At 53.2% G+C, this 27,455-nt stretch overlaps 2 protein-coding genes across 2 annotated transcripts in view; one reads left to right on the plus strand and one right to left on the minus strand.

Annotated features, from left to right (window-relative positions):
- Positions 1-27,455, minus strand: part of LOC144950261 (alpha-2,8-sialyltransferase 8E-like) — a 57,199-nt gene that overhangs the window by 14,547 nt on the left and 15,197 nt on the right. Inside the window, exons 3-4 of the mRNA XM_078880323.1 lie at positions 3,926-3,985; positions 3,371-3,472 (exon numbers count right to left, since the gene is read on the minus strand). Of these exons, the coding sequence (XP_078736449.1) occupies positions 3,371-3,472; positions 3,926-3,985 (162 nt within the window). The remainder of the gene's footprint in view (positions 1-3,370; positions 3,473-3,925; positions 3,986-27,455) is intronic.
- LOC144950345 (protein transport protein Sec61 subunit gamma-like) lies at positions 10,864-11,222 on the plus strand. The gene has a single exon (XM_078880462.1). It carries the CDS (start codon positions 10,896-10,898, stop codon positions 11,220-11,222), a length of 327 nt encoding a protein of 108 aa, XP_078736588.1. The 5' UTR covers positions 10,864-10,895.

Consider the following 27,455-nt stretch of genomic DNA (forward strand, 5'->3'; position numbering starts at 1 on the left):
AAGACCTAGTGCCCCGAGACCCCTAGTCCCGCCGTCCTTGTGGGGACCGGGGCCCTGTGTGGCTCGGAGGCGAGGCTGTGGGACCCGGGGTCCGACGCCCCCGTGGGTCGGGCTGGGGACCCACAGTCGAGACGGATACCCCGGGCAGGGAGTGTCCCGAGTAGCTCAGTGGCGTTAGTCGCCGAGTAGCTAAGTGGATGTTGGTCATCCGAGTAGCTCAGTGGCGTTAGTCGCCGAGTAGCTAAGTGGGTGTTTGTCACCCGAGATACTAAGTGGATGTTGGTCATCCGAGTAGCTCAGTGGGCGTTAGTCGCCAAGTAGCTAAGTGGGTGTTTGTCACCCGAGATACTAAGTGGGTGTTTGTCACCCGAGATACTAAGTGGGTGTTTGTCACCCGAGTTACAAAGTAGGTGTTAGTCACCTGTGAACGAGTTTGATAAAATAAAGAGTGTGTTACCCGTGAAGTCGTCTCCCGCCGAGTTACTACATTACAGATGCATGCCGGGTCCAAGCAAGAACATCTGCTGGACTACATAGTGACGGACCAGCGGATGCGAGCCCATGTCCTTGACACCAGGACCTACCGTGGAGCTGATCTGCCCTCTGACCATCGACTAGTCATCTGTAAGATGCGCCTGCCATTCTTCCACTCCGGTGGTGGGTGTACACCCAGGACCCCATTCAAACCAAAAGTGGCCTGGTCTCAGCTAGCTGATGAAAGTTGTAAGCGAGAATTTCATCATCGCTTGCAGCTGGGGTTGGCATCGTCCCCCACTCCTCCTGATGTCGAGGGTAAATGGGCGAGGTTTTGGACTGCGACTCATGCAGCTGCAATGGCTGCTTTGGGTACGCGGTCCGGACCTCCCCAGAAACCCTGGCTGACAGAGGAGGTGTTCAGGTTAGTTGAGAAAAAGCGACAGGCCCACTCTCATCGGCTACAGCATCCCACGTCAGAGAATGAGGAGGTTTACCGCAGCCTTCGCTCGGCGGTTCGGAGAGCCGTAAGGCGCTGCAAGGATGGGTGGTGGTCGCGGGTTGCTGAGGAGATGGAATCTTCCTCAGTGTTCCGCGATCACAAATCGCTATTTAATTCCATCAAAAAAGTAACCTGCAGCACCACACCTATTACTATCATTATGGGAAAAAACGGTGATCCAATCTCCGACCCCCAGGAACAGGTTTGCAGATTTTCTGAACATTTCCGTGACGTCCTGGGGGAGGGGAAATCTCTCAACCAGGAAAACATCATGGCACAAAGTGGGGATAACCCTGCTGAGTCTGCGGTGCCTCAAATATTGGAAGAGGTCACCCCCTGTGAGTTGCTGGCTGAGGTGCCATCTGTTGAGGAAGTACTGAAGGCGATCCGGAGTCTGAGACCAGGAAAGGCACCGGGCAGAGATGATCTCCCAAGCGAAATGCTGAGGAAGGGTGGCGTTTGTGCACAGACTGCCCTATATGACATCATAACAACAGTCTGGACCACTGGACGGGTTCCGTAGGATTGGAAGGGTGCCCTGCTGGTCCCCCTCTTTAAGAAGGGGGACCGCACAGACTGTAACAACTACAGGGGCATCTCACTCTTCAGTGTGCCGGGACAGGTCCTGGCAAGGATTATTCAACATCGCCTTGCTAGGCACGCTGAGGAGGGGCTTGCGGAGCCCCAATGCGGTTTCAGGAAAGGGCAGTCCTGCACAGATGCCATATTTTCTGTCCGTCTGCTACAGCAGAGGTGTAGGGAATTCCAACAAGACCTACATCTCTGCTTTATTGACCTGGTCAAGGCCTATGATACCATTAGTAGGCCTGGGCTCTGGGTTGTTCTTCGTGCTTTCGGAGTCCCTGACCCTCTGCTCACGATCATTAAGGACCTTCATGATGTGAGCGGGTCTGGTTAAAACTACGTGGCCGGGAGTCAGAGCCTTTCCCTGTACACCTTGGGGTGCGGCAGAGATGTCCTCTGGCTCCCACATTATTTAACATCTAGTTTGACCGCGTAGTTCGTGAAGCCTTCAATAGCTGTACCGGGGGAATTTCCGTTTGGTACAGATATAATAGGAGGCTGATCGACGCTCGGGTGTGATCAAGGGATGGCTCCCTATTGGTCAACCACGTTATGTATGCTGATGATTTGGTAATAGCTGCTCATTCAGAGTAGGAGTTGGAGACGCTGCTGCTGAGACTGGAGCGTGCCACTAAGAGGTGGGGCCTTACCATCAGCCCCACCAAAACTAAGCACCTGCCTGGGTATTTTGTACCATCGGACACTCCACCCCCACAACTCCCAATCGGTGATGGGGCAGTAGTGTAGAGAGTACCTGGGCAGTGTGCTTATGACCGGCTCCAGTTTAACAGCAAAGGTCTCACTCCGAATCAGTCGAGCGGCAATATCTTTTCATCAGTTGCGTAACGCTGTGTGGAAGCTACCTGGTCTGTCGCTCCGCACGAAGCTTCAGGTCTTCTCGGCCACAGTCATTAACTCCCTTCTCTAGTCTTGCGAAACGTGGACCCCCCTAATGGAGCATCTTCGCCGGTTGGAAACATTTAGGCTGGCCTGCCTACGATCCATCCTGGGTTTAACCAGGCTGGATTGTGTGAGGAGCTCATAATCCTTGAAAGATCTGGGCAAAGTCCCATCGGTGAGCTCCTCCGGCAGCAAGGCTGCGTTGGCTGGGTCATGTAGCCCGCATGCCCAGCCACCGCATGCCTAAACAGCTTTTGTTCGGCCGGATCGAGGGGGCTAAACGGGCGCGGCACGGGCTAGAGAAGAGATGGAGTGATGTGGTACAGGAGGACGTGGAGCTGAGTGGACTTGCCGATGACTGGTACCAGCGGTGTCAAGATCGGCCTCTGTGGAGGAGGCTCGTGAAGGACGCTACTGTGGGCAGTTGGAGGCAGTCGCCCTCCAACAACAACGGAGGGTAAAGGAGCGACGCTCACAACAACGAGCGGAGTGCCAGGTGGCTAAAGCACAGCAAGTTGGTGCAGTAGGGGGCACAGGTGGTGCATCAGCCAGTCATCTCGGTCATCTCGGTCAGTCGACCCGTGGCACCTGGGTCTGCCCCGTGACCTCCTGCCAGCGGGCGTTCGACACTTCACGTGGCCTCAAGGTGCACTTCGCCTCGCACAAGCGTTGTGGTGACATCACCGCCACTTAGTGGCGAATGGCGGTTGTTGTTGTATCTGTGTGTGTACCCTGTGTGTACACTGTGTGTGTACCAGTGTGTGTACACTGTGTGTGTACACTGTGTGTGTACCTGTGTGTACCCTGTGTGTGTACCTGTGTGTGTACACTGTGTGTACACTGTGCGTGTACCTGTGTGTACACTGTGTGTACCTGTGTGTGTACCTGTGTGTGTACCTGTGTGTGTACCTTTGCGTTTGGACTCTCCTCGCCACTATTGCTGTGCCCTTTGCTTTGCTCCTCCGTGCCGCCCTGCGCACCGTCCTGCGCACAGCAGGGACAGCAGGGACACTGCACACGGGGTGGGGGTGGTGGTGGTTAAAGTGGTGGCGGTGACGGTGGTGGCGGTGTTGATGGTGGTGGTGGTGGCGGTGTTGATGGCGGTGGTGACGGTGGTGGTGGCGGTGGTGGTGGTGGCGGTGTTGATGGTGGTGGTGGCGGTGTTGATGGCGGTGGTGACGGTGGTGGTGGTGACGGTGGTGGTGGCGGCGGTGGTGGTTATCGTGGCGGTGGTGATGACAGAGGTGGTGACGGTGGTGATGGTGGGATGGTGGTGACGGTCGCGATGGTGGTGGTTGTGGTGGTGGTGGTGATTACGGGGAGCGGTGGCACAGCGGTTAGCGCTATGCTGCGCCACGAACCCGTCGACCCGAGTTGGATTCGCGGTCACGTCCAACGTCAGTGGCATCTCAGCCTCCTGAACGTGACGCGAGGCCACAGATGCGGAGTGACGGTGCCTCATACCTCTCTGCGTGCAGCTCTTCCTGCGCCACCTCCTTCTTATCTCTGCTCCAGTCCACGCACCTGTACACCGCAACACAGACCGCACACATCACACACACCGCACACATCACCACACACACCGCAACACCCCGCAAAACATCACCACACACCGTACACCACCACACACCACACACATCGCAAACACACCGCAAAACATCACCACACACCGTACACCACCACACACCACACACATCGCAAACACACTGCAACACACATCGCTACACACCACACACACCACACACACCACACACACCGCAACACACCACACACACACCGCAACACACCACAAACACCACCACACACACCGCAACACACCGCAACAAACCACACACCACACACACACCACACACACACCACAACACACCACACACACCACCACACACACCACCACACACACCACCACACACACCACCACACACACCACCACCACACACACCGCAACACACCGCAACAAACCACACACACCACACACACCACACACACACACCGCAACACACCACACACACCACCACACACCACCACACACCGCAACACACCACCACACACACCACCACACACACCACCACACACATCACCACACATCATGCACACCACCACACACACCGCAACACACCGCAACAAACCACACACACCACCACGCACAGCACCACACACCCCACACACACCACAACACACACCGCACACCACCACACACACCACACACACCACATACACCACCACACACACCGCAACACACCACGCACACCACACACACACCACACACCACACACCACACATACCGTAACACCGGTGTTGGCCGTGAGCGGGAATCGAACTCGGGTCGCCGGGTTCGTAGCACAGTGTAGCGCTAACCGCTGCACCACCGCTCCCCCCACACAACCATCACAACAACCGCGGCAACCAACATCACCATCGGTTGCCACAATCACCAACATGAACGGTTCTTTTCTTATTGATTAACACAAAACAAATAGGCGTTATCCTTTCTGGAAAGATCACAGGAGGAATGAAGATGTTTAGCAACAGCGAGCAAACGCCTATTAAAATCAGGGCATCATAAAGTCTGCATTACGCCACACATCACGCTTGGGGGCCGTCCATAAATGAGGTCACGAGATTTTGGACGATTTTTAACCCCCCCCCCCGTCGTCACAAAAAGTCAGACCCCCCCCCTCTCAAATATGACGTCACAAAGTTCTGTCCCTCCCCCCATAAAATATATAAAACATGCTACAAATCGCTTTAAACTAGTCTTTGTAGTGCGTATTTAATGTGGCGCTGCACTTTGATGTTGTAGGAGAAACCATGTTTTAAAAAGTATATTTAATTAAGTAGAACGTGTTGTCTATATTTATTTAAAGTTGCGCATTTTGATGTGACGTCACATTTTTCAAACCCCCCCCCCTCCCCCCCCCATCGTCACACATCGTCACAAATGTCTGACCCCCCCCCCCAGGTGCGTGATGTCATTTATGGACGGTCCCATGTGGTGAAAAATGCAAACACGCACGTGCTCTGATAACTATAACGACGTGATGCATAATTATCCTTGAAGCCGAATTGCATCGCCTCGTTGCCAGTGATGTGTGTGCACCGTTGGTATGTGCGTCGAACTTATTTCGCAACCGTACGTAGCCAAGCCGTGCTCATCGGGAGGTGGTAGACCAGGGAACCACGCGAACAGTACAAGGACAATTACACATATCAAGGAATGATTAGCTTCGAGTGGAGAAGTTAATGTCTTATATGGGACCATTTTTTTTATGAGACGCTGTTAAGATGATGGGAAGAAAAAAACCTCCCACAATTTTGGCTTTAGCCTTATGGCCTCCCCACTAGGTCTACTCAGCCTCAAATCAGTGCCTGGTGCGGAGTGTAAAAAACATCGCCACTGGGGAGACAAAAGCGGCCGGGCGTGGTGTTAGCCACCCACCCCCTCGTGTGCCATGTCGGCCTTCACAGATGCTAGCAAACGGCACTTGCCCCAACAGTCTGTTGCAAGCTACGCGGGGGATCTTTCTCTTTGCGTGTTCGGGGAGCGGCCTGCGCTTGGCTGCCAACATTCAGGCCCTGTCCTTGAGCCCTGGAGTCTTGATACCACCACGGCCACCCACAGTGGCAATCAAAGTGAATCACCCGCAAACACGCACTCTTCCCCTATCCTCGCAGCAGCAGCAGCGGCTTTTGGCGAGCGATCGAACATAGAGGTTATGTCATCACGTCGCGCTCTCTCAGATGCTAGATACACTAATAGTGGTAAGTACCCGGCGTTGCCCGGGTGAAACACATCGACATAGGCGCACACACATATGGTTAAACCCAGGATGGATCGTTAGTAGGCCAGCCTAAATGTTTCTAACTGGCGAAGATGCTCCATTCGGGGGGGTGCACGCTTCACAAGTGTAGAGAAGGGAAGGAATTACCGTGGCCGAGAAGACCCGAAGCTTCGTGTGGAGCGAGAGACCAGGTAGCTTCCACACAGCGTAACGCAGCCGATGAAAAGATAATGGCGCTCGACTGATTTGGAGTGAGACCTCTGCTGTTAAACCAGAGCCGGTCATGAGCACATTGGCCAGGTATGGGAATCTCTCTAATCCCTCCACAACTGCCGCATCACCAATTGTGAGTTGTGGGGGTGGATTGTCCGATGGTACAAAATACCCAGGCAGGTGCTTAGTTTTGGTGGGGCTGATGGTAAGGCCCCACCTCTTAGTGGCAAGCTCCAGGTTCAGCAGCAGCGCCTCCAACTCCTCCTCTGAGTGAGCAGCAATCACCAGAGCATCGGCATACATAACATGGTTGAGCAATAGGGAGCCATCCCTTGACCGCACCCGGGCATCGATCAGGCTCCCATTGTATGTGTACCATATGGTAATTACTCCGGTACAGCCATTGAAGGCTAGCGATGGAACAGATGGGGATTAGTCCACCCACGGGTGTTGAAGGGAGTGAGATGGAACAGATGGAGATTAGTCCACCCACGGGTGTAGAAGGGAGTGAGATGGAACAGATGGAGATTAGTCCACCCACGGGTGTAGAAGGCAGTGCGATGGAACAGATGGAGATTAGTCCACCCACGGGTGTAGAAGGGAGGGCGATGGAACAGATGGGGATTAGTCCACCCACGGGTGTAGAAGGGAGTGAGATGGAACAGATGTGGATTAGTCCACCCACGGGTGTAGAAGGGAGAGCGATGGAACGGATGTTTGACAGAGTGACGAGTGGATTATCGTTTGAAGTAGCATAGCTGTCGGGGGTTCGAACCGTCGACGCAGCGGACGCGATGAGACCACGCTGCCAGCTTGCCTCAGGCGTAGTGAATGACAATAAATGCGTGAGTCACGAGACAGCGGGGAGACGAGGTGGGGGCCGGACGCCGCTCGCGATGCAAATTACGCGTGAGACTTTGCAACCCCCAAAATACCCCCAAAAAAACCCGGAGCTTGTTGCGAAATCTAGGCGTGAGGTCGTGGGCCGAGGAGGGGGAGGATTGGGGAGGAGGGGACGGGAGTAGGAGGGGGAAGAGGGGAGGGGATGAGGGGAGGGGAGGATGCGAGGATGGGGGAGGATGGGAGGAGGAGGGGGGGGAGGAGGGGTGGAGGAGGGGGAGAGAAGGGGAGGGGGGGCAGGGGAGAGGGGGGTTATGGTGCGCAATTAACGTTCTTGCCTTTTTTTTACGATCAGCGGAAACAAGAAGATTCTCGGTTTATTCCGCACTTTGCTTTGTTCATCATTTCGTTTTTCGTTTTTTTTCCACTGCTTTGCTTTATGTGCTCCCCCCCCCCCCCCCTTTTGAAATGAAATATTTTCCGTGTTTAACCATTGTGCAACAATCAATCTGTGCTACTTTCTTCGTAGACACAAACGTCAAGACGAAGAAGCAAGCTCTGCTCCTCCTCCTCCTTACCCCTTCCCTATCTCTCTACCCTCCCCCCCCCTCTCTCTTTTTTTCTCTCAAGGTAATGGGATCGCGTCACGGAAAGAAACAATGATTCGCCGGCCTCAAACGAAGGTCAGCCTGGTCAACGCCGACCCGACAGATAATGATTGGGAGAGTGGGAAGACGGGGGGGGTGGGGGGGAGAGACTTGACTTTTAAACAACTTTTATTGCCGCCAGCAGTATCAGCATGCAGCGGGAGATAGAGGGAGAGCCAGGGAGAGAGAGGGAGAGACACGTCCCCGGAGTGCCGGTTCTGCGGTAAAGTGGAGACGGTGGCGCACCAATACGTGGAGTGCAAGAGCCTGGACTCGTTGTTCAAGGTCCTGAGAAACATCCTCCTAAGGTTCAGCCTCCACTTCGTCCCGACGGTCCTCATCTTTGGATACCCAAGGGGCGACGGACCCCAACATCTTCCGGGGCTGGTCAACGTGCTCGTCGGCTATGCCAAGCTCGCCATATACAGGGCGAGGAAGGTGGCCGTGGAGGGGAAACGTCCGGCCAGCACCCTGGGCATCTTCCGCGCTCTGGTCGGAGCCAGGGTGTGTGGGCTGGAGTTCCGCCATGCGCGGCTGACCCACGCCGTGCCGGCCTTCAAGGAGCAGTGGGCACTGGAGGAGGCCGTGTGCTCGGTGGCAGATGACGGGGAGCTCTGCATGCTGATATGAGCTACTCGTCGGAGGCAGTTGGACTGCGCGAAGGGCTATGTGCAGATGCAGCACTTGTCATAGTTTAAAAAATAAAGAGAGTGAGAGAGCGTGAGAGAGCGAGAGAGAGAGAACGACATGGAGTAGGAAGAGAGGGGGTAGAGAGAGAGGGGGGGCAGAGAGGGGGGTAGAGAGAGAGGGAAGAGGTAAGGATAGTAGAGTGAGAATTTTTTTTTGAAATCTTTAATTTCAAAAGAGGGGGGGGGGTTACATAAAGCAAAGCATAACAAAACGAAATGATCAAAGAAGCAAAGTGCCGACTACACCCAGCATCTTGTTTCCTCTGATCGTAAAAAAGAGAGGGAGAGACAGGGAGAGAGAAGGAGACTTTTTGACCTTTAAACAACTTTTATTGCCGCCAGCAGCAACAGCACTGGAGGCGATTTCGATATAAAATACACAAAGTCACCAGCAAACAAATGAAAATAAACGCTACAAATCCACGCGCTGTGGCACTAAAAGCACTGCGCACAACAAGAAAGAAAAGTCACGTGGTTGTGGTGGTCATCGCGGACGCCACGGTGACGAGCGAGCGCTTCAGAAGGTGAACACGAGGGTGCCGTCCACGCTGGTAAAGAGGGCTTTTCCGGCTCCCCAGCGTTCGAAGAAGACACGCTGCACATCACCGACATGTGTGTGATATGCGTGCTCCAGCCGGAGCCGCGCCTGAAGCAGGCCTCTGAACACTGGAAGCACAGAGCAGCCGTCAGTGTCACCTTGCAGCATATATTTTTTCGTTCTGTACACCGCCAACTTCGCCTGAGCACAGGCGAAGTTGGCGAGGTCATGGCGCTCGTTAGCCAGGTAAGGCACCACCCCATATACGAAGCTGCTGTTGTAGAAGGGTGCCCCCAGTTTCCTGAAGATGTCCCCCAAAAGCGGAACATTGGTTTGAGCTGCTGGCAGTGTAAGTACTGGTGGGGCAGATCCTCCCTGGCACCGCAGGAAATGCACAAGTCTGTTACCCCTGGCAAGAGATTCGGCCGAGCCACAACGTGCAGTGTGCCAACCTCCACTGGAGGTCACCGCAGCGTTTGGCTACGGGAGACTTGTACATTTGCTTCCACTGAGGGTCGGCCAGGTCCCAGGAACGCAGCGCCTTGACACAGCACGTGTCGAGCACTGTGTTTGGGGCACTCTTGAGGTGCACGTTCCTGCAGCCTCGGAGCTTCAGTAGCTTGCCGGAGTCGCTGTGGCCGGGGGGCTGCGCGCAGGAGAAGCACAACTCCGTGAAACAGGAGGAGGGGGGCGCCACCATCCCCCGGTGCCTCCAGCTTCAGGCGCAGCTCCTTCAATGCGCGGAGCAACGTCCCGCAGCAGCTTCTCCCCAGCTAGCGTGGAGAGGAGCCCTACAGTGTTGGCGATCTCAGCTGCGGTCTTCCACTTGGGCTGGTGGGGCCTGCACGAGTTGGAAGACTGTCCGCAGCCCTGCTGATGTGAGGCGTAGAGCCAGGGTCCTCTCTCCTCTGATTCACTGGAAGAGGCCGTTGCAGAACAAGGGCTCGTTCAGGAACTGCGCGAGGTCGTAGGGCGCGCATGTTCTGCTGCACTCGAAGCTCTGCCATGCGTCCAATAGGCTCCGGTGATAATCTGGCAGCCTCGTGTAGTCGACCAGGCTCAGGTCCATCAGGAAGAGCTCCTTTCCGTACCCCAGGCAACCCCCCTGCATTCCTCCGCAGGACGAGGGCCGGCGACTTCCAGGGTAGCTTTCCCGGCCGTACAGCAGCCGCCTGACTACCATGAGCCTGAAATTCATGACCCTGGCGGTGACGTCCACCAGAGAACGCCCGGCCTGAGCCGGTGAGTAGCCAAGCAGTCCAGTTGTTCAGAGCGACGTGTGGTTTCCCCAGGTACAGTAAACCCCCAGGTACTTGACTCCGTCGTCCCGCCAAACGACTCCTCCTGGGAGGACCACAGAGCGAACGCCGCCTCGCGACCCCAAACACAGCGGGTGCCTCGCACTTGGGCCAGTTGACCCTGGCGGAGGAGGCCCTCTCGTACACTGCAACCGCCTGGCAGAGCACGGAGGCGTCATGCTCGTCATTGAGGACGATGCATATGTCGTCTGCGTAAGCTGAGAGCTTGATGACCGCGTTCTCAGGTCCTGGGACTTTGAGGCCAGACAGATTTCGTCTCAGGTAGTGTAGCAGTGGCTCAATGGACAGGGTGTACAGCAGCCCCGAGAGGGGGCATCAGAGACAGGGAGAGAGAGGGAGAGACAGGGAGAGAGAGGGAGAAGGAGACGTAGGGACTTGGAGGCTCGGGCCAGGTGAAGACTAATCCATCATGGACCAGGTGATGACATTCGTGGAGCCAGGCAGGCAGTTCGCCAAGGATTCCATCCGGCTCGTGAAACTCTGCACAAAGCCCGACCGCAAGGAGTTTCAGAAGATCGCAATAGCAACTGCAATTGGCTTTGCCATAATGGGCTTCATCGGCTTCTTCGTGAAACTCATCCATATTCCCATCAACAACATCATTGTTGGCAGTTCAGATCAACTGGAGTTCTACTTTGAAAGAGATGCTGTCACTTCTGGAGTTAACTTGATATCGTCAACAGTGAAATGCCACAATGTTGCAAAATGTGTCCAATGTTTTACCAGCAGTTTTTGATATTCAGTTTTGTCTTGACTTATGAATAAAGCCCATGTGAGTGGAAAAAAAAGAGACAGGGAGAGAGAGGGAGAGAGATCAAATGTTTATGCGCCTCCTTCCAAAGGGTAACAGCCACCCTTTGACGAATGAAGCGCCTATGAGTTGTTTGTATTTCGATTTTAAGCTTTCGTGACTGCAGGGATTCATCTTCTTGGTTCTTTCGGTAAAGTCACGTAGAATGGAAATAATAAAATACAAAAAATAAAACATTAAAAAATTATTTTCTTATTATATTATATTTTATTATTATGTTTTATTTTTATTATTTTATTATTTCCATTCTACGTGACTTATCCGAAAGAACCAAGAAGATGAGTTGTTTGTAAGGGAGGAAGGCAGGGGGAAGGATAACAAACTAAACACAACAACAACAACAGGCAGTTGTAAAGAAAGTATTTTGTCAATCTCGATGATGATGATGTAAAAGTTGTAGGCCTCCAACGGCTCTCTAATATCGGTAAGGAAGAGAGTTCCGGACGGCCGCAGAAGTGCAGCTGAAAGCGCCACGCGATGATGTGGTGACCACCACCGTCTTTGTTTAATGGCCAGCCAAAAGTGTAGTGTAGCGTATAGTGTAGCGTATAGTATAGCGTATATTGTAGCGTATAGTGTAACGTATAGTGTATAGTGTAGTGTATATCAAGGCCGTAGCTATGGAGTCAAAATTGGGGGGGGACCAAATCTTCCAGGGGGTCTAGGCCCCCCCCCCCAGAAAAATATCTACATATCTAAAATATGAAAAAAATCACCAACACATGGGATGGACTTTTTTTTTTACAATGACTAATAGTGTATTGTATTACATTGCTCTGTTTTGACCTTTTAACCTTTTCTTGTTTCATTGTATGTAATGGCAGAGATTAGGGATTAATAAAGTACAACCATAATCACAATAATATAAACAGATATTGTGGCCAAGGTTGAGCAAATTGTAGTTTTTATTTACATAGCATAGCAATTATTATTTTTTTAAAATATTGTTTAGAGCAATACATTGGGGGGGACATTTTGAGCATATTTAAATTTTGGGGTGGATGTCCCCCCCAATATATATTATAATTACGGCCTTGGTGTATAGTGTAGTGTATAGTCTAAGCGTATAGTGTAGTGTATAGTCTAAGCGTATAGTGTATAGTGTAGCGTATAGTGTAAGCATATAGTGTAGTGTATAGTGTAACGTATAGTGTAAGCATATAGTGTAGTGTATAGTGTAGCATATAATTTAGTTTATAGTGTAAGCGTATAATGTAAGCGTAGAGTGTAGTGTCGAGTAGTGTAGCATATATCAGTGTATAGTGTAGTGTTGTGTATAGTGTAGCATATAGTGTAAGCGTATAGTGTAGTGTATAGTAGTGTATAGTCTAGTGTATAGTGTAGTGCATAGTGTAATATATAGTGCAGTGTATAGTGTAGTGTATAGTGTAGTGTGTAGTGCAGTGTATAGTGTAGCTTATAGTGTAGCGTATAGTGTAGTGTGTAGTGTATAATGCAGTGTATTGTGTAATATATAGCGTAGTGTATAGTGTAGTGTATTGTGTAATATATAGTGCAGTGTAGAGTGTAGTGTAATGTAGTGTATTGTGTAATATATAGTGTAGTGTATAGTGTAGTGTATTGCATAGTGTATATCTGAGAGAGCGCGACGTGTTGACGACCGCTCGCCAAAATCCGCTGCTGCTGCGAGGATGGGGAAAGAGTGCGTGTTTGCGGGTGATTCACTTTGATTGCCACTGAGGGTGGCAGTGGTGGTGTCAAGACTCCAGGGCTCAAGGACAGGGCCTGAATGTTGGCAGCCAAGCGCAGGCCGCTCCCCGAACACGCAAAGAGAAAGATCCCCCGCGTAGCCTGTAACAGACTGTTGGGGCAAGTGCTGTTTGCGAGCATCTATGAAGGCCGGCACGGCACACGAGGGGGTGGGTGGCCAGCACCACGCACGGCCGCCTTTTTCTCCCTGGTGGCGATGTTTTTTACACTCCGCACCAGGCATTGATTTGATGCTGAGTCGACCTAGGGGGAGGCCCATTACCGTTTCAAATAATCGTCACCGGTGTTGGCCGTGAGCGGGATTGCCGGGTTCATAGAGCAGAGTGCTAACCACTACACTACCAATCCTCACACACACACACATACACACATAAACACAACACGTACACACAACACACACCCCTGACACACACACCACACACAACCGGGCGAGGGAGGTCTTGCATGAGCCACTTTTCTGCAACAAAAATTTGGTCGCACACATTCTTTGAATAGACCGTGGCGGTATCGTTATCATGGTTTACATCACTACCATCATCGTCGTCGTCGTTTCGGCGAAGAGGCACAGGTGAAGTGAAGTGAAACCAGAGGTCGCAAACGGGTTTTGATTCCTTACCCGTACCCGTACCCGGCCGGGTACGGGTATCGGGTACCTGATTGCGACCTCTGGGATGAAGCCATGGTGCAGGCGCGGGTGGGTTGATTCTAGGAACTTGAATTGTCAGAAGAGACAAGACGTTGGGAAATGAGTGACAAACGGTTACTCACCAGTGACTCCCGGCCTACCCGTACCCGGCCGCACCAGGGTCGCAAATGGGTACCCGTTCTCGTACCCGGCTGGGTACGGGTAGCCGAGTATCGGGTAGGGTACGGGTATCGGGTACCCAGTTGCGATCTCTGAGTGAAACCCGATACTTTTGGCTTCAACCAGCGACCCAATCGTTTGGGTCAAGCCTGCCAGCCGGAAACACGCGGCCCCTACACATGACCGAGCTCCAGCCGATGTTGATCCCCCCCCCCCCCCGAGAGATGTTAACTACCTCGCCTAGTATGCAGGAGGCCGTGAGTTCGATTCCGACCTTGACGCCTGCTGCTGTATATTTGGAGTTTGCGTGTCTCTCTCATCATAATCACGGTGGCTAGGAGATGTTAACTACCTCGCCTGGTATACAAGAGGTCGTGGGTTCGATCCCGACCCTGACGCCTGCTGCTGTATATTTGGAGTTTGCGTGTCTCTCTCTATAATCATCATCACGGTGGCTAGGAGATGTTAACTACCTCGCCTGGTATGCAGGAGGCCGTGAGTTTGATTCCGTCCTTGACGCCTGCTGCTGTATATTTGGAGTTTGTGTATCTATCGCTCTCTTATCATCATCACGGTGGCTCGGAGATGTTAACTACCTCGCCTGGTACGCAGGAGGTCGTGGGTTCGATCCCGACCCTGACGCCTGCTGCTGTATATTTGGAGTTTGCGTGTCTCTCTCTATAATCATCATCACGGTGGCTAGGAGATGTTAACTACCTCGCCTGGTACGCAGGAGGTCGTGGGTTCGATCCCGACCCTGACGCCTGCTGCTGTATATTTGGAGTTTGCGTGTCTCTCTCTATAATCATCATCACGGTGGCTAGGAGATGTTAACTACCTCGCTTGGTACGCAGGAGGTCGTCGCTTCGATCTCGAGCCTGAGTATTTGGCTGCTAGAAATTCCAACGTGATAAGCTCACTTCGTTGAAGACATCATTTGTGGTGGCCAGGTCGCTTCTGAAAAACAAAGAGCTACACTGCAGCTCAGTGGGGTCCTTACCTGGTAAAATAAAATGAAAACTATACTCTTTGTTTTTTTCGGTAAAGTGACGTAGGTATAAAATAAATTAAATGACGACGTTTTGGGCGCAACACAAGCGTCCGTCATCAGGTGGGACGACGAAACGTCGTGTTTTAATTCATTTTATTCTATACCTACGTGACTTTACCGAAAGAACCAAAGAGTATGGATCCCTGCGGTCACGAAAACTTAAAATTTAGATTAAAAAAACTGGTTTTAGTTTTTGCTAGATCTCCCGAGATCCGAGTTCCGAGATCCGACGAGACTTGTGCACGAATGTTGAACTTCTTAGCATCAACATCACGCGGTTAGAGTATTTGGGCTCTCCATACATTTCCTCAAGGCCGTAATTATAATATATATTGGGGGGGGGGGACACATCTTCCCCCCCCCCCAATATTCAAATATGCTCAAAATGTCCCACCCCAAATATATTGCTATTAAAATAATAATTGCTATGCTATGTAAATAAAAAATAACAATTTGCTTAACCTTGGCCACAATATCTGGACTTGTCTTCATGTGAATCAACGCATAGATTTCTGTTTATATGATTGTGACTATGGTTGTACTTTATTAATTCCTAATCTCTGCCATTACATACGATGAAACAAGAAATGGTAAAAAAGTAAAAACAGAGAAAAGCAATACAATACACTATTAGACATCATTGTAAAAAAAAAGTCCATCCCATGTGTTATTTAATTTTTTAATATTTTAGGCAGGAAATTAGTTATAAAATTTAGATATTTTTCTGGGTTGGGACCCCCAGACACCCTGGAAGATTTGATCCCCCCCAATGTTGACTCCATGGCTACGGCCTTGCATTTCCTGAACAGCCCTGTTGCGGGAAAGTGCTGTTAGCGAGCAGCACCTACGGGGGCTGACACAGCACCACACTGGGTGGGCGGGCAGTGTTTCCAAGCCACCACTCCCAGCCGCCTTTGTCTCCCCAGTGCGCCTGCTGTTTAAACCTCCCTCACCCCCACCGTGTACTCATTTAAAGCTGAATCGACCTAAAGGTGGTGGTCAGTAGGGGGGGGGTTGAGATGATGGTGGCCGTGAGCGGAGAGGTATCGTAGCGCGCTAATCGTTGCGCCACCGCTCCCCAGAAAAAGACACACCTGTCTTGACAGAGGGTTAAGAAGAGTTTGCTTTTTTTGTTAGGGGAACAATGACCAAGAGACGTCACGGTACCCCATCGGTCCACCTTCAGCACGCAATGGCTTAATGCTCCCTACTGTGTTTGCAGATCGAGGGCGGCCACTCCCCACACACACACCAACACACCCCATACACACACACCATACATCCCACACACACACCAACACACCCCATACACACACACCATATATATACACACACACCATACATCCCACACACACACCAACACACCCCATACACACACACACCATACACACACCATACACACCATACACACCATATATATATACACACACACACATCCCACACAGGCACCCCAACACATCCCACACACACCCCACACATCAACAACCAACAACCGCCATTAGCCACTAAGTGGTGGTGATGTCACCACAACGTTTGTGCTAGGCTATGTGCACGTTGAGGCCACGTGAAGTATCGAACGCCCGCTGGCAGGAGGTCACGGAGCAGACCCAGATGCCACAGGTCGACTGACTGAGACGACTGGCTGATGCACCATCTGTGCCCCCGACTGTGCCAATTTGCTGTGCTTTAGACACCCGGCGCTCAGCTCGTCGTTGTGAGCGTCGCTTCTCCCCCCTCCGTTGTTATTGGAGGGTGACTGCCTCCAACTGCCCAGTAGCATCATTCACGAGCCTCCTCCACAGAGGCCGATCTTGACACCGCTGGTACCAGTCATCGGCACGTCCACTCAGCTCCACATCCTCCTGTACCACATCACTTCATCTCTTCTCTAGCCCGTGCCGCACCCGTTTAGCCCCCTCGATCCGGTCAAACAAAAGCTGTTTAGGCATGCGGTGGCTGGGCATGTGGGCTACATGACCCAGGCAATGCAGCCTTGCCTGCGGGAGGAGCTCACCGATGGGACTTTGCCCAGATCTTTCAAGGATGTGTGAGCTCCTCACACAATTCAGTCTGGTTAAACCCAGGATGGATCGTAGGCAGGCAAGCCTAAATGTTTCTAACCAGCGAAGATGCTCCATTAGGGAGGTCCACGTTTCACAAGCGTAGAGAAGGGAGGGATTGACTGTGGCCGAGAAGACCTAAAGCTTCGTGCGGAGCGACAGACCAGGCAGCTTCCACACAGCGTTACGCAACCGATGAAAAGATATTGCCGCTCGACTGATTCGGAGTGAGACCTCTGCTGCCAAACCGGAGCCGGTCAAGAGCACACTGCCCAGGTATGGGAAACTCTCCACTCTCTCCACAACTGCCCCATCACCGATTGGGAGTTGTGGGGGTGGAGTGTCCGATGGTACAAAATACCCAGGCAGGTGCTTAGTTTTGGTGGAGCTGATGGTAAGGCCCCACCTCTTAGTGGCACACTCCAGTTTCAGCAGAAGCGTCTCTAACTCCTCCTCTGAATGAGCAGCAATTACCAAATCATCAGCATACATAACGTGGTTGACCAATTGAGAGCCATCCCTTGACCGCACCCGGGCATCGATCAGCCTCTCATTATATCTGTACCAAATGGAAATTCCCCCAGTACAGCTATTGAAGGCTTCACAAACTACGTGGTTAAAATATATGTTAAATAATGTGGGAGCCAGAGGACATCCCTGTCGCACCCCAAGGTGTACAGGGCTCCCGGCCACGTAGTTTTACCCGGGCCCGCTCACCATCATGAAGGTCCTTAATGATCGTGAGCAGAGGGCCAGGGACTCCGAAAGCACGAAAACAACCCAGAGCCCAGACCTACTGATGGTATCATAGGCCTTGACCAGGCCGATAAAGCAGAGATGTAGGTCTTGTTGGAGTTCCCTACACCTTTGCTGTAACAGAGGGACAGAAAATATGGCATCTGTGCAAGACCGCCCTTTCCTGAAACCGCATTGCGGCTCCGCAAGCCTCTCCTCAGCGTGTCTAGCAAGGCGATGTTGAATTATCCTTGCCAGGACCTTTCCCGGCACACTGAGGAGTGAGATGCCTCTGTAGTTGTTACAGTCTGTGTGGTCCCCCTTCTTAAAGAGGGGGACCACCAGGGCATCCTTCTAATCCTGCGGAACCCGTCCAGTGGTTCAGACTGTTGTTATGATGTCATGTAGGGCAGTCTGTGCACAAACGCCACCCTTCCTCAGCATTTCGCTTGGGAGATCATCTCTGTCCGGTGCCTTTCCTGGTATCAGACTCTGGATCGCCTTCAGTACTTCCACAACAGATTGCATCTCAGCCAACCACTCACAGCGGGTAACTTCTTCTTCCAATATTTGATGCACCGCAGCCTCGGCAGGGTCATCCCCACTTTGTGCCACGTTTTCCAGGCTGAGGGATTTTTCCTCCCCTAGGACCTCACAGACATGCTCAGCAAATCTGCAAACCTGTTCCTGGGGGTCGCTTTCGCGACCAATATTATCGAATAATCGAGGATTTTTTTTGGGGGGGATTTTTATCGCGTAAATGTACGCGTGTCGTTAAACCCGCCACCACCCGACACATACAATTATCAAGGTTGTTTCACGTAAACTAAACGTGCCCATTTGTTACCGGTACAGCACTAACCCAGTTGTGTGTTAGAGGGTAAAACCCCAGTAATTACAACCAGCATCATCAGGCGACAGCGAACCTTTAGCACAGGGCTACTACTGATTTAAAGCTTTCGTGACTGCGGGGATTCATATTCTTGGTTCTTTCGGTAAAGTCACGTAGAAGGGAAATAATAAAATACAAATATAAAACAATAAAAATTCTCACGACGTTTCGACTGCAACACAAGCAATCATCATCAGGTGTGAAATCCACAGCAAGAATAGGGCTACTACTGTTAGCACATAACTACGATTGTTTAACACGTAGGATTTCGCAACCAATATAATCAATAATAGAGTTTTTTTTGGTTAGATCGCATAAATATATAAATGTGTCATTAAAACCCGCCACCACCCAACACAGCCAACTAGCGAATCGCAACAGAACGTGGCGATTCGTCACTAGTACAGCACTAGTGTATAGTTTATAGTGTAGTATATAGTAGTGTATAGTGTAGTGTATAGTAGTGTAATGTATAGTAGTATAGTATATAGTGAAGTATACTAGTACAGCATCACCGGTGTGTTAGAGAGCCAAGCCACAAGATTCACAATCTGAGTACGACGTTTTGCCAGTAATTACAATTAGCTTCATCAGGCGACAGCCAATAGACTTGCATATGGTCAATGTAAGTCTATTGGCAGTGTAAGTCTATGGGCAATGTAAGTTCCAGTTCAAGTTCATTTATTTGGTATAGCCCTGTGAGCCATTCGGCTCTTGAATCGGGTGCAACCGCAACAAACAAAAAACAAAAACATGAACAAGAAAACATCTTAAAGTGAATATGTGACTAAGTGCAAACAGAAAATCCAAGAAAAGACAGCAAAATATTGCAGAAAAAACACCGTACACCAACGCTGTGTGCAAAAATCCCAGTGGGATGCCAGTCAAACAACAACAACAACCACAAGACAACTTAGATTAAGGCCATCAGTCTTACTCCTATGGGCAATGCAAGTCTATGGGCAATGTGAGTCGATGGACAATGCAAGTGTATTGGCAATGTAAGTCCGTGTGCAATATTAGTATATTGGCAATATTATTATATGGGCAATATTAGTATATTGGCAATATTAGTATGTGGGCAATATTAGTATCTGGGCAATATTAGTATATGGGCAATATTAGTATATTGGCAATATTAGTATATGGGCAATATTAGTATATGGGCAATATTAGTATATTGGCAATATTAGTATATGGGCAATATTAGTATATTGGCAATATTAGTATATGGGTAATATTATTATATTGGCAATATTAGTATATTGCCAATATTAGTATATGGCCAATATTAGTATATTGGCAATATTAGTATATGGGCAATATTAGTATTTTGGCAATTAGTATATGGGCAATATTAGTATATTGGCAATATTAGTATATGGGCAATGTTAGTCTGTGGGCAATGTGAGTCTATAGACAATGTAAGTCTATGGGTAATGTTAGTCTATGGGCAATGTTAGTCTATGGGTAATGTAAGTTATGGGCAATGTTAGTCTATGGGAAATGTTAGTCTATGGGCAATGTAAGTCTATGGCTATGTAAGCCTTCGGACGGTGTTATAAACCCGCTGTGGTCTGGGCTCCTTCAACGGAGAAGGAACAGGACCTCCACCTCTCTCTATCCACAATTGGCCCGTGAACAACGGAGTTTAGTTTATAACTAGGGTGCCGTGGGAGTTTTATAGATACATTCAGTATTATTGCTACTACGAACAAATGTTGGTTTTACACGATGCAGCAGTGAAACCAGGAGCGTTGTGTCAACATCCATAACCGGTTTATCTGCAATTTCGAGATTCCGAGAGGCAGCGCAACCACCCCCCACCTCATTGCCTCGCTCACCCCGTTCCGGTCTCTCCATTCATTCGCTGCTTCATTCCCCCCCCCTGCCGCTTCGAACGCCTGTGTAATCAGCCGGTCGATTGAATGCGCACCACTTCGTTCCCGTAACCGGCTCCTTCGCGCCCTCATCATTCAATAATTCGCTCGCTCACGATAGCTCGTTCACTCATTCATTCGCACGCTCACTCATCCATTGACTCATTCATCCATTGGCTCACTCACCCATTGGCTTACTCATCCATTGGCTCACTCATCCATTGACTGACTCACTCATCCATCACGCTCACTATAGCTCACTTGTTCTCGACTTCATTCACACGCTCACTCACCCATTGACTCGCTCACCACGTTACTCATTCGCAAATTAATTCACTCATTGCACCACAGATTCATAGACACCCACAGACTCGCGCAAATGCCCCGTAGCCTCGCAGACAGTCTTAGACTCCGTGCGCCCCTTTGGCGTCATCTGGTCCAACACCATGTGAGACTAGGCTTTAAGGAAAGCTGTCTCGGGTGTGAACCAATCAACTTCAAGGACAGTGCACATTATCAGAGTTATGTTTTTTGTTTGCATTATGACTGCAGGTATTGTGGTCTATGCAAACATGACTCCTTGTAAAAAAAGATGTCAGTTTTGTTGCCAGATAAAAGGGTATAATAACAATTTAACACGTAGGCTTTCGCGACCAATATTATTCATAATCAACGTTTTTGGGTTTAGATCGCGTTATTTATAAATGTGTCGTAACCCTCCACCACCCGACACGGCCAATCAGTAAAAAAGTGTCACGTTGACAAAAGACAAATTAGTTCACTGCTTTAGCCCACCGGTGTGTTGAAGCGCGAGACCACAACATTTACAATTTGAGTACGACGTTTCGCTGGTAATTGCGGTTTTTAAATTGTATTCAGTATCTCGGCGGTGACAACAAACCGAAAAACAAACCGAATCCCGAGGGGGCGCCCCCTCACTCGCGCCCTAAAGGTCCCGCTCAGTCACCGACCCATCCTCTGGGCCGGGATCACCCGTGCCACAGCATCGGAGGGGAAGCCTCCCCTTCCAGCCACGCACACCTTCACCCCCCGGATGCCGGCGAGGACCTCCCACCCCCCCCCGCCCTAGCCCACCCTGGGCAGCGGCCACTTCCATCGTTCCCTTGCGGCCTCGCGCCCCATTTTCCCTTGGTCCATCTCTACCACCCTTTCCAACAGTCTCCTCGCAGCATAACATGTCTCCAACGGGGACGTCAGGGACCCCTCCAGCCCCTTCTTTCGCGCTTTCCACAGCGCCTCTTTCGTCGCTCCTATTACAGCCCACACCCGGTCCCTGTCCTCCCTCCCCACCCCCCGCAGCTCTCCCCACATGACGTCCCGTGCCGTCACCCTTGATAGAGCGAAACGGGCCAGCAACGGCTTACTCCTCCTCCAGACTTCCTGGGCGAAAGGGCACGCCACCATCACATGCGCCGCAGTTTCATCCGCGTTGCAGCCCCTCGGGCACTTGGGGGTATGCGCCATTTGGCGGCTGTACAAGAAACCCCGCGTCTCCAACCTGTCTCGGACAGCCAGCCATGACAGGTCCCGCTGCTCCTTCGTGAGCACTGCCGACGCCACATTCCTCCAAATCTTCCCGTGCGTCTCCCTCCTCGCACCGGCCACCTCGTCACAGGCCTCCTCCTTCTCCGCCGCAGCCCGCACCTCCCTGGGGGCCCACCGACCCCCCCACCGGCTCAGGCCGTGCTGCCCGACGTAGCTCCCCACCACGTCGCTAACCCAGCCCCCCGGCCAGTCCAAAGGGGTGCTCCTTCCTGCCTCAGTCATCCCGAGCCCCCGCAACCGCCACGTCAGTCGGTACCTCATATACCACACTGCCTTGCCCCGCGGCTCCGCAGAGAAGAACAGCCGCAGCGCATTGCAGACAAAGGTCGATTGCAGGGTATACCCCACATTTGGGGCACCCCTCCCCCCATTCTGGACCTGCAGACACACCACGGCCCTCCTCACCCTCTCCATCCCTCCCCCCCAGATAAACCTGAAAATCGCCGTGGTCAAGGCCTTAGCCTCCCTCCCACCTGGCGGGAACACCTGCGCCAAGTAGTTTAGGGGTGGTAATATTTCTGTTTTAACCACCATAATTCTACCGGCCATCGTGAGCCGCCTCCCAGCCCACTTACCTAGGCAGCCCTTTGCCTTCCTCACCCCCTTCTCCCAGTTACCTTCCCCCATCCTATCCCCACAGAAAAACACCCCCAGTATCTTTATCCCCTCTGTTTGTAGACTCAGCTCCGGCGGCCGACCCTCGAAAAGCCTCGGGTCTCCAAAAACCATGAGCTGACTTTTCCCCACACTGACCTTCAATCCGGAGGCCGCGCAGAACCTCCCCATCCCCTCCATTGCCCTCCATACCGATGCCACGTCCCTGCATAGCACGGCCACGTCGTCCATGTACAGGGTCACCTTTCCCTGCTCCTTGTTCCCCGGTATTACCACCCCCCCAATCCTCTGGTCATTCCTTATCATCTGCGCCAGCGGCTCCATGCACATGACAAATAGCACTGGGGACATCGGGCATCCCTGCCGCACCCCCGATCCCACTGGGATGATCCCGGAGCATTCCCCATTTATCAGGAGCCTGGCCCTGAGCCCCCCATAGAGTCGCTTCACCCACTCCACCAGGGGCCCGCACACCCCCATCCTCTCCATCACCGCCAGCATGAATTCATGAGAGAGGCGGTCGAAGGCCTTGTCCAGGTCCAGACTTAGGATCCCCAACGGACACCCCCTCTCTCTCTCGCCTTCAATCGCCTCCCTCAAGACCACCAAAGTGTCCGCGATCCTCCTCCCCGGGACCGCACATGTCTGGTCCGGCCCCACCACCTCACCCACCACCTTCCCCAGTCGCCCTGCCACCACCCTTGCCACGATCTTATAGTCCGCGTTCAGGAGGGTTATTGGCCTCCAACTTCCCAGGTCTCTACGCTCCCCCTTCCCTTTATAAATCAGTGTCACCAGGCCCTCCTGCATGTCGTCCGGTACCTGCCCCTCCTCCAACGTTTCCCTACAAATTTGCACAACATCCTCCTTCAGGAGTTCCCAGAATTTTATGTAAAAGTCCGCCGGGATCCCGTCCGGGCCTGGGGTCCTGTTCTTGTTCAGCCCCTTCACCGCCCCTTCCACTTCCTCCCATTGAATCCTCTCCCCTAGCGCCTCCGGGTTCTCAACCCTCTTCGCCAATGCTCCCAGCAGCTCCTCCCGCCGCCCCCCATCTATCCCTTTCCCTTTATACAACTCTCCATAAAAGTCCTCCGCTACACTAATCATCCCTTCCGTCGTCACCTGTCTACCCCTAGTAGGACTAACCAGCTCCCTCATTTCATTGTCTCCCTCCCTACCCGCCTTAAGGAAAAAACGTGTACACTGCTCCCTATCCTCTGTTGCCCTGACCCTCGCCCTATACACTAATTGCCTAGCCCTCTTTTCCAGGACTGAGGCTACCCTCCCCTTCATCTCCGCTATCCTTTCTCCCACCGGGAACCCTAGCCCTAGCAGCCCATACAGCCTTTCTAACCTAGCGTTCCATTGTCTCAAATCCCTACCCACCCCCTTTCTTCTACTGTAACACTGAAAGAACGTTCTGATCCTACACTTTACATGCCCCCACCACTCCACCCTCGTGGGGAAGCACACCTGCAGCGTCCTCCAGCTGGCATACGCTCGCTTGAAATCCTCCACCAACTCCTGCTCCGCCAGCAAGCCCACATTCATCTTCCACACGCCCTTCCCCCTCTTCACCCCCCCCGGGATCACAAGCTCCGCCACCACCATTCTGTGATCCGAGAGGGGAAAAGGTTCCACCCCCGCGCTGCCCACATTTACCTTGTCGGAAACGAAGATAAAGTCAATGCGTGACTGTGCTCCCCCACTCTTGTCCGCCCACGTGAACTCTGGCCGCGTGCCGTGCATCCTCCTGAACGTATCCACCATCCCAAAGGTCCCCATCAGCTCCCTCAGTTCCCTGGAAGAGGAATCTAACTTCCTCCTCCCCTTCACCGACACCAGGTCCGCCAGGCCTAACGGGCAATTCAAATCGCCCCCCACGATGACCTGCCTCCTGGTGGCCAGTAGGCCCGCCAGGCTCTCCCACACCTCCTTCCTTTCCATGCACCATACCGGGGCGTACACGTTTATCAGCCGAAGCTGCACGCCCTGGTAAGTAGCGTCTAGACAGAGAAGCCGACCCGGTATTATTTCCTGGGTCCCTTTTACACTCATTCCCCGTCTTCCTATGAGGGTGACCACACCTGTGCACCTGCTCTCGTTGCTGCCAGACCAAAAGTACTGTCCCTTCCATCCGTCCAGCAGAGCCTCCGACCCTAGGGTGTAGGGGAGGTGACATTCCTGGAGGAAGATTACATCGCTTCTGGTGAGCTGCAGCCACTGCATGATTGCCCCCCTCCTTCCCTTCCCCTTCATCCCTCTCACATTGACCGATGCTGCGGATATGTCCATGCCGGGGCGTGATTTATCCCGTGTCGGACTCCGGCGCGCGCTCCCTCCTCCTGCCTTTGCCCGCCTTCCCCTTAACCGTTTTCCTCCCCTTTGATTTACGGGGCTTTCCCCGGATCAAACGTTCCCCCCCTTCCCCCCACCTCCACCCCGACTCTCCCGAGTCCGGCGCGGATCCTGAAGGGCTCGTGTCTTCCTGGGGACTAGCTCCTATCAGGACTCTGTCCCGCTTCCTTTTCCTCCCCCCCACTTCCTCCCATGCTTCATCCGCCCCTTCCTCCACCCGCTGCCCCACCTCGCCCTCCTCTCCTGTCACCTCCGACCAGTTCCCCAGCGGCGTTCCCGAGTCCTCCATGCTGTCTCCCCTTCCCTCCTCCGCCCCCTCCAGTGGTGGTGGTGCTCCCTCCCCCGCCGATCCCCCTCCCTCACCTTCCTCGGGGGGCCGCGGTTCCTCCACCTCCCCTTTCCCTTCCCCTTCCCGCTCCCGGCCCGCTTCCCGTCCGGCAGCCTCCGTCGCCTCCTCCACCTGGCCACTCCGCCATGCCCGCGCCCTGTTAGCGTAGGATTCTGGGCAGGTCCTGTACAAATGCCCTCTGCTGCCGCACAGGTTGCAAAGGGCTGGCTCCCCGCACTCCTCCACCGTGTGGTCCAGCGCCCTGCACCTGTAGCAAATGCGCGCCACGCATGCTGCTGCCAGGTGCCCCCCTCCCCCACACCTCCTGCACAGCTTGGGCTGTCCCGCGTACACCACATAGCCCCTGTTTCCGCCGATGTTCAGAGCACTCGGGACATGCTTCAGTGCCCCCCCCTCCGTCTTCAGACGCACCCTCCACTGCCTGGCCCCCGTCCATATCCCCGCCGCATCCAGCACCCTCTTGCAGCCCGACAGGACCACACAGTGCTGCCGCAGCCACACCTCCACGTCCTGATCATGCAACGCTTCATTATAAAGGAACACAGTCACGACCTTCGTCTCCAGGTCCGATAGCAACCGCGTCCTCATAGACGCCAGCGGCTTCTCCCCCGCCTTCTCCTCGAAACGGGCAAGGAATTTTTGCAGCAGGATGTTGGTGGTGAAGCTCACGTCGAATGCCCTCCCCCCCGGCAGGGCAATCAGGCAGTACAAGTCCTCCACCTCCACCTGCAGCATTCCCAGCACAACCGACCTCACGAAGGTCGTCCTGTCCAGGGTGACCCCCTCTTCCACATCTTCCTTAAACTCGACCCGCACGCAATTGTGCCTCTTGGCCTGCAACGGGGTCAGGCCCGCCCCAGCTCCACCGCGCCACCTCCCCGCTCCCCCGCCGGGCCTCCCCGCACCCACCGGGCCAACCCCCGCCGTCTTCTCTCTCCACTGCCCCCCTCCCGGCCCCTGGGCTGCGGGCGCCTCTCCTGCCCCTTCCTCCCCCTTCCGATCGGGGGTACTCCCACCCCCTCCTCCCGGCGCTCCCCCTCGTTCTCCTCCCCGCTCCTCCCTCCCCGCGCTCCCCAACCCCTCCACCCCCCCCACTCTCTTCCCTTGTTGCGCCTCACCCGACATCACCCTCGCACCAGACGGGCCCGCCCCGCTCCTACGGTCTCTCGCAGCGCCCCGGGTGTCTTCCTCAGGCTGCGCCGTGCGCCGCGACTCCGTCTCCATCTCCATGTGCTCGCTGCAGCTGGGTCACTCCTCCCACAGCGCCCGCGGCTCCCCCACCCTCCGGCAGCATGGCCACCCCAGACCACCCGGTCTGGGGCCCTCGCACACCCCGGGGTGGCTGGAGAACCCACGGGACACCGACGAGCCGCAGCAGTGTATCAGGGAGAACCGGTTCAGGAACGCGTTTCGCTGGTAATTGCGATTTAAGGTTTTTATTTCCTTTCAAGCGGGAGCAGGCCTCTGCTTTGTACAGCCAAAAGGACCGGAAAAACCACACAAACGTAACGGGAACAGGGGATCCCCTTCACTGCCGACGCACCGAGCTACGCCGCGATCAAGTTCCTCTCTTTCACACCCTTCACTCAGAAAAAACCAAAAATTCACCGTCGCAAAAAAAGGGGGGGGGGTGCGTTCATCCACTCATTCTCGAAAGGGGGGGGGGGGTCGTTTCGAATTAGCCCATCCCGCACTTGGGCAGCGGCCACCGCCACTTCGCGCCCGTGGCTGCTCCGCCCGCTGTCGCCCGCTGTCGCCCGCTCCACCTCCACCACCCTCTCCAACAGCCCCCTGGCCAGTCGGCACACCTCGGGAGGCGACATATAGGCGCCCTTAATCAGTTTCTGGCGCGCCATCCACAGGGCCTCTTTTACGGCACCTATGACGGCCCATGCCTGAGCCCAGACCCCACCCGCTCTCTGCCTGAACATCCCCCAAATCATATTAGGCGCTGTGGCCTTTACGGGGCAAAAATGGGACAGCAGGGGTCGGCTTAACTCCCACACCTCCTGGGCAAATGGGCACTGTACGAGGGCATGAGCAGCGCTCTCTCCCAGGCCGCAGCCTCTCGGGCAATCAGGTGAGCGGGCCAATCTGCGGGAGCACATAAATAGTC

Source organism: Lampetra fluviatilis, chromosome 57 (genome assembly GCF_964198595.1).
Source record: "Lampetra fluviatilis chromosome 57, kcLamFluv1.1, whole genome shotgun sequence".
Lineage (NCBI taxonomy): Eukaryota > Metazoa > Chordata > Hyperoartia > Petromyzontiformes > Petromyzontidae > Lampetra > Lampetra fluviatilis.

Bases quoted from the DNA above. Each gene is read 5' to 3' on its own strand.
- LOC144950345 (XM_078880462.1), top strand. From the start codon at position 10,896: ATGGACCAGGTGATGACATTCGTGGAGCCAGGCAGGCAGTTCGCCAAG.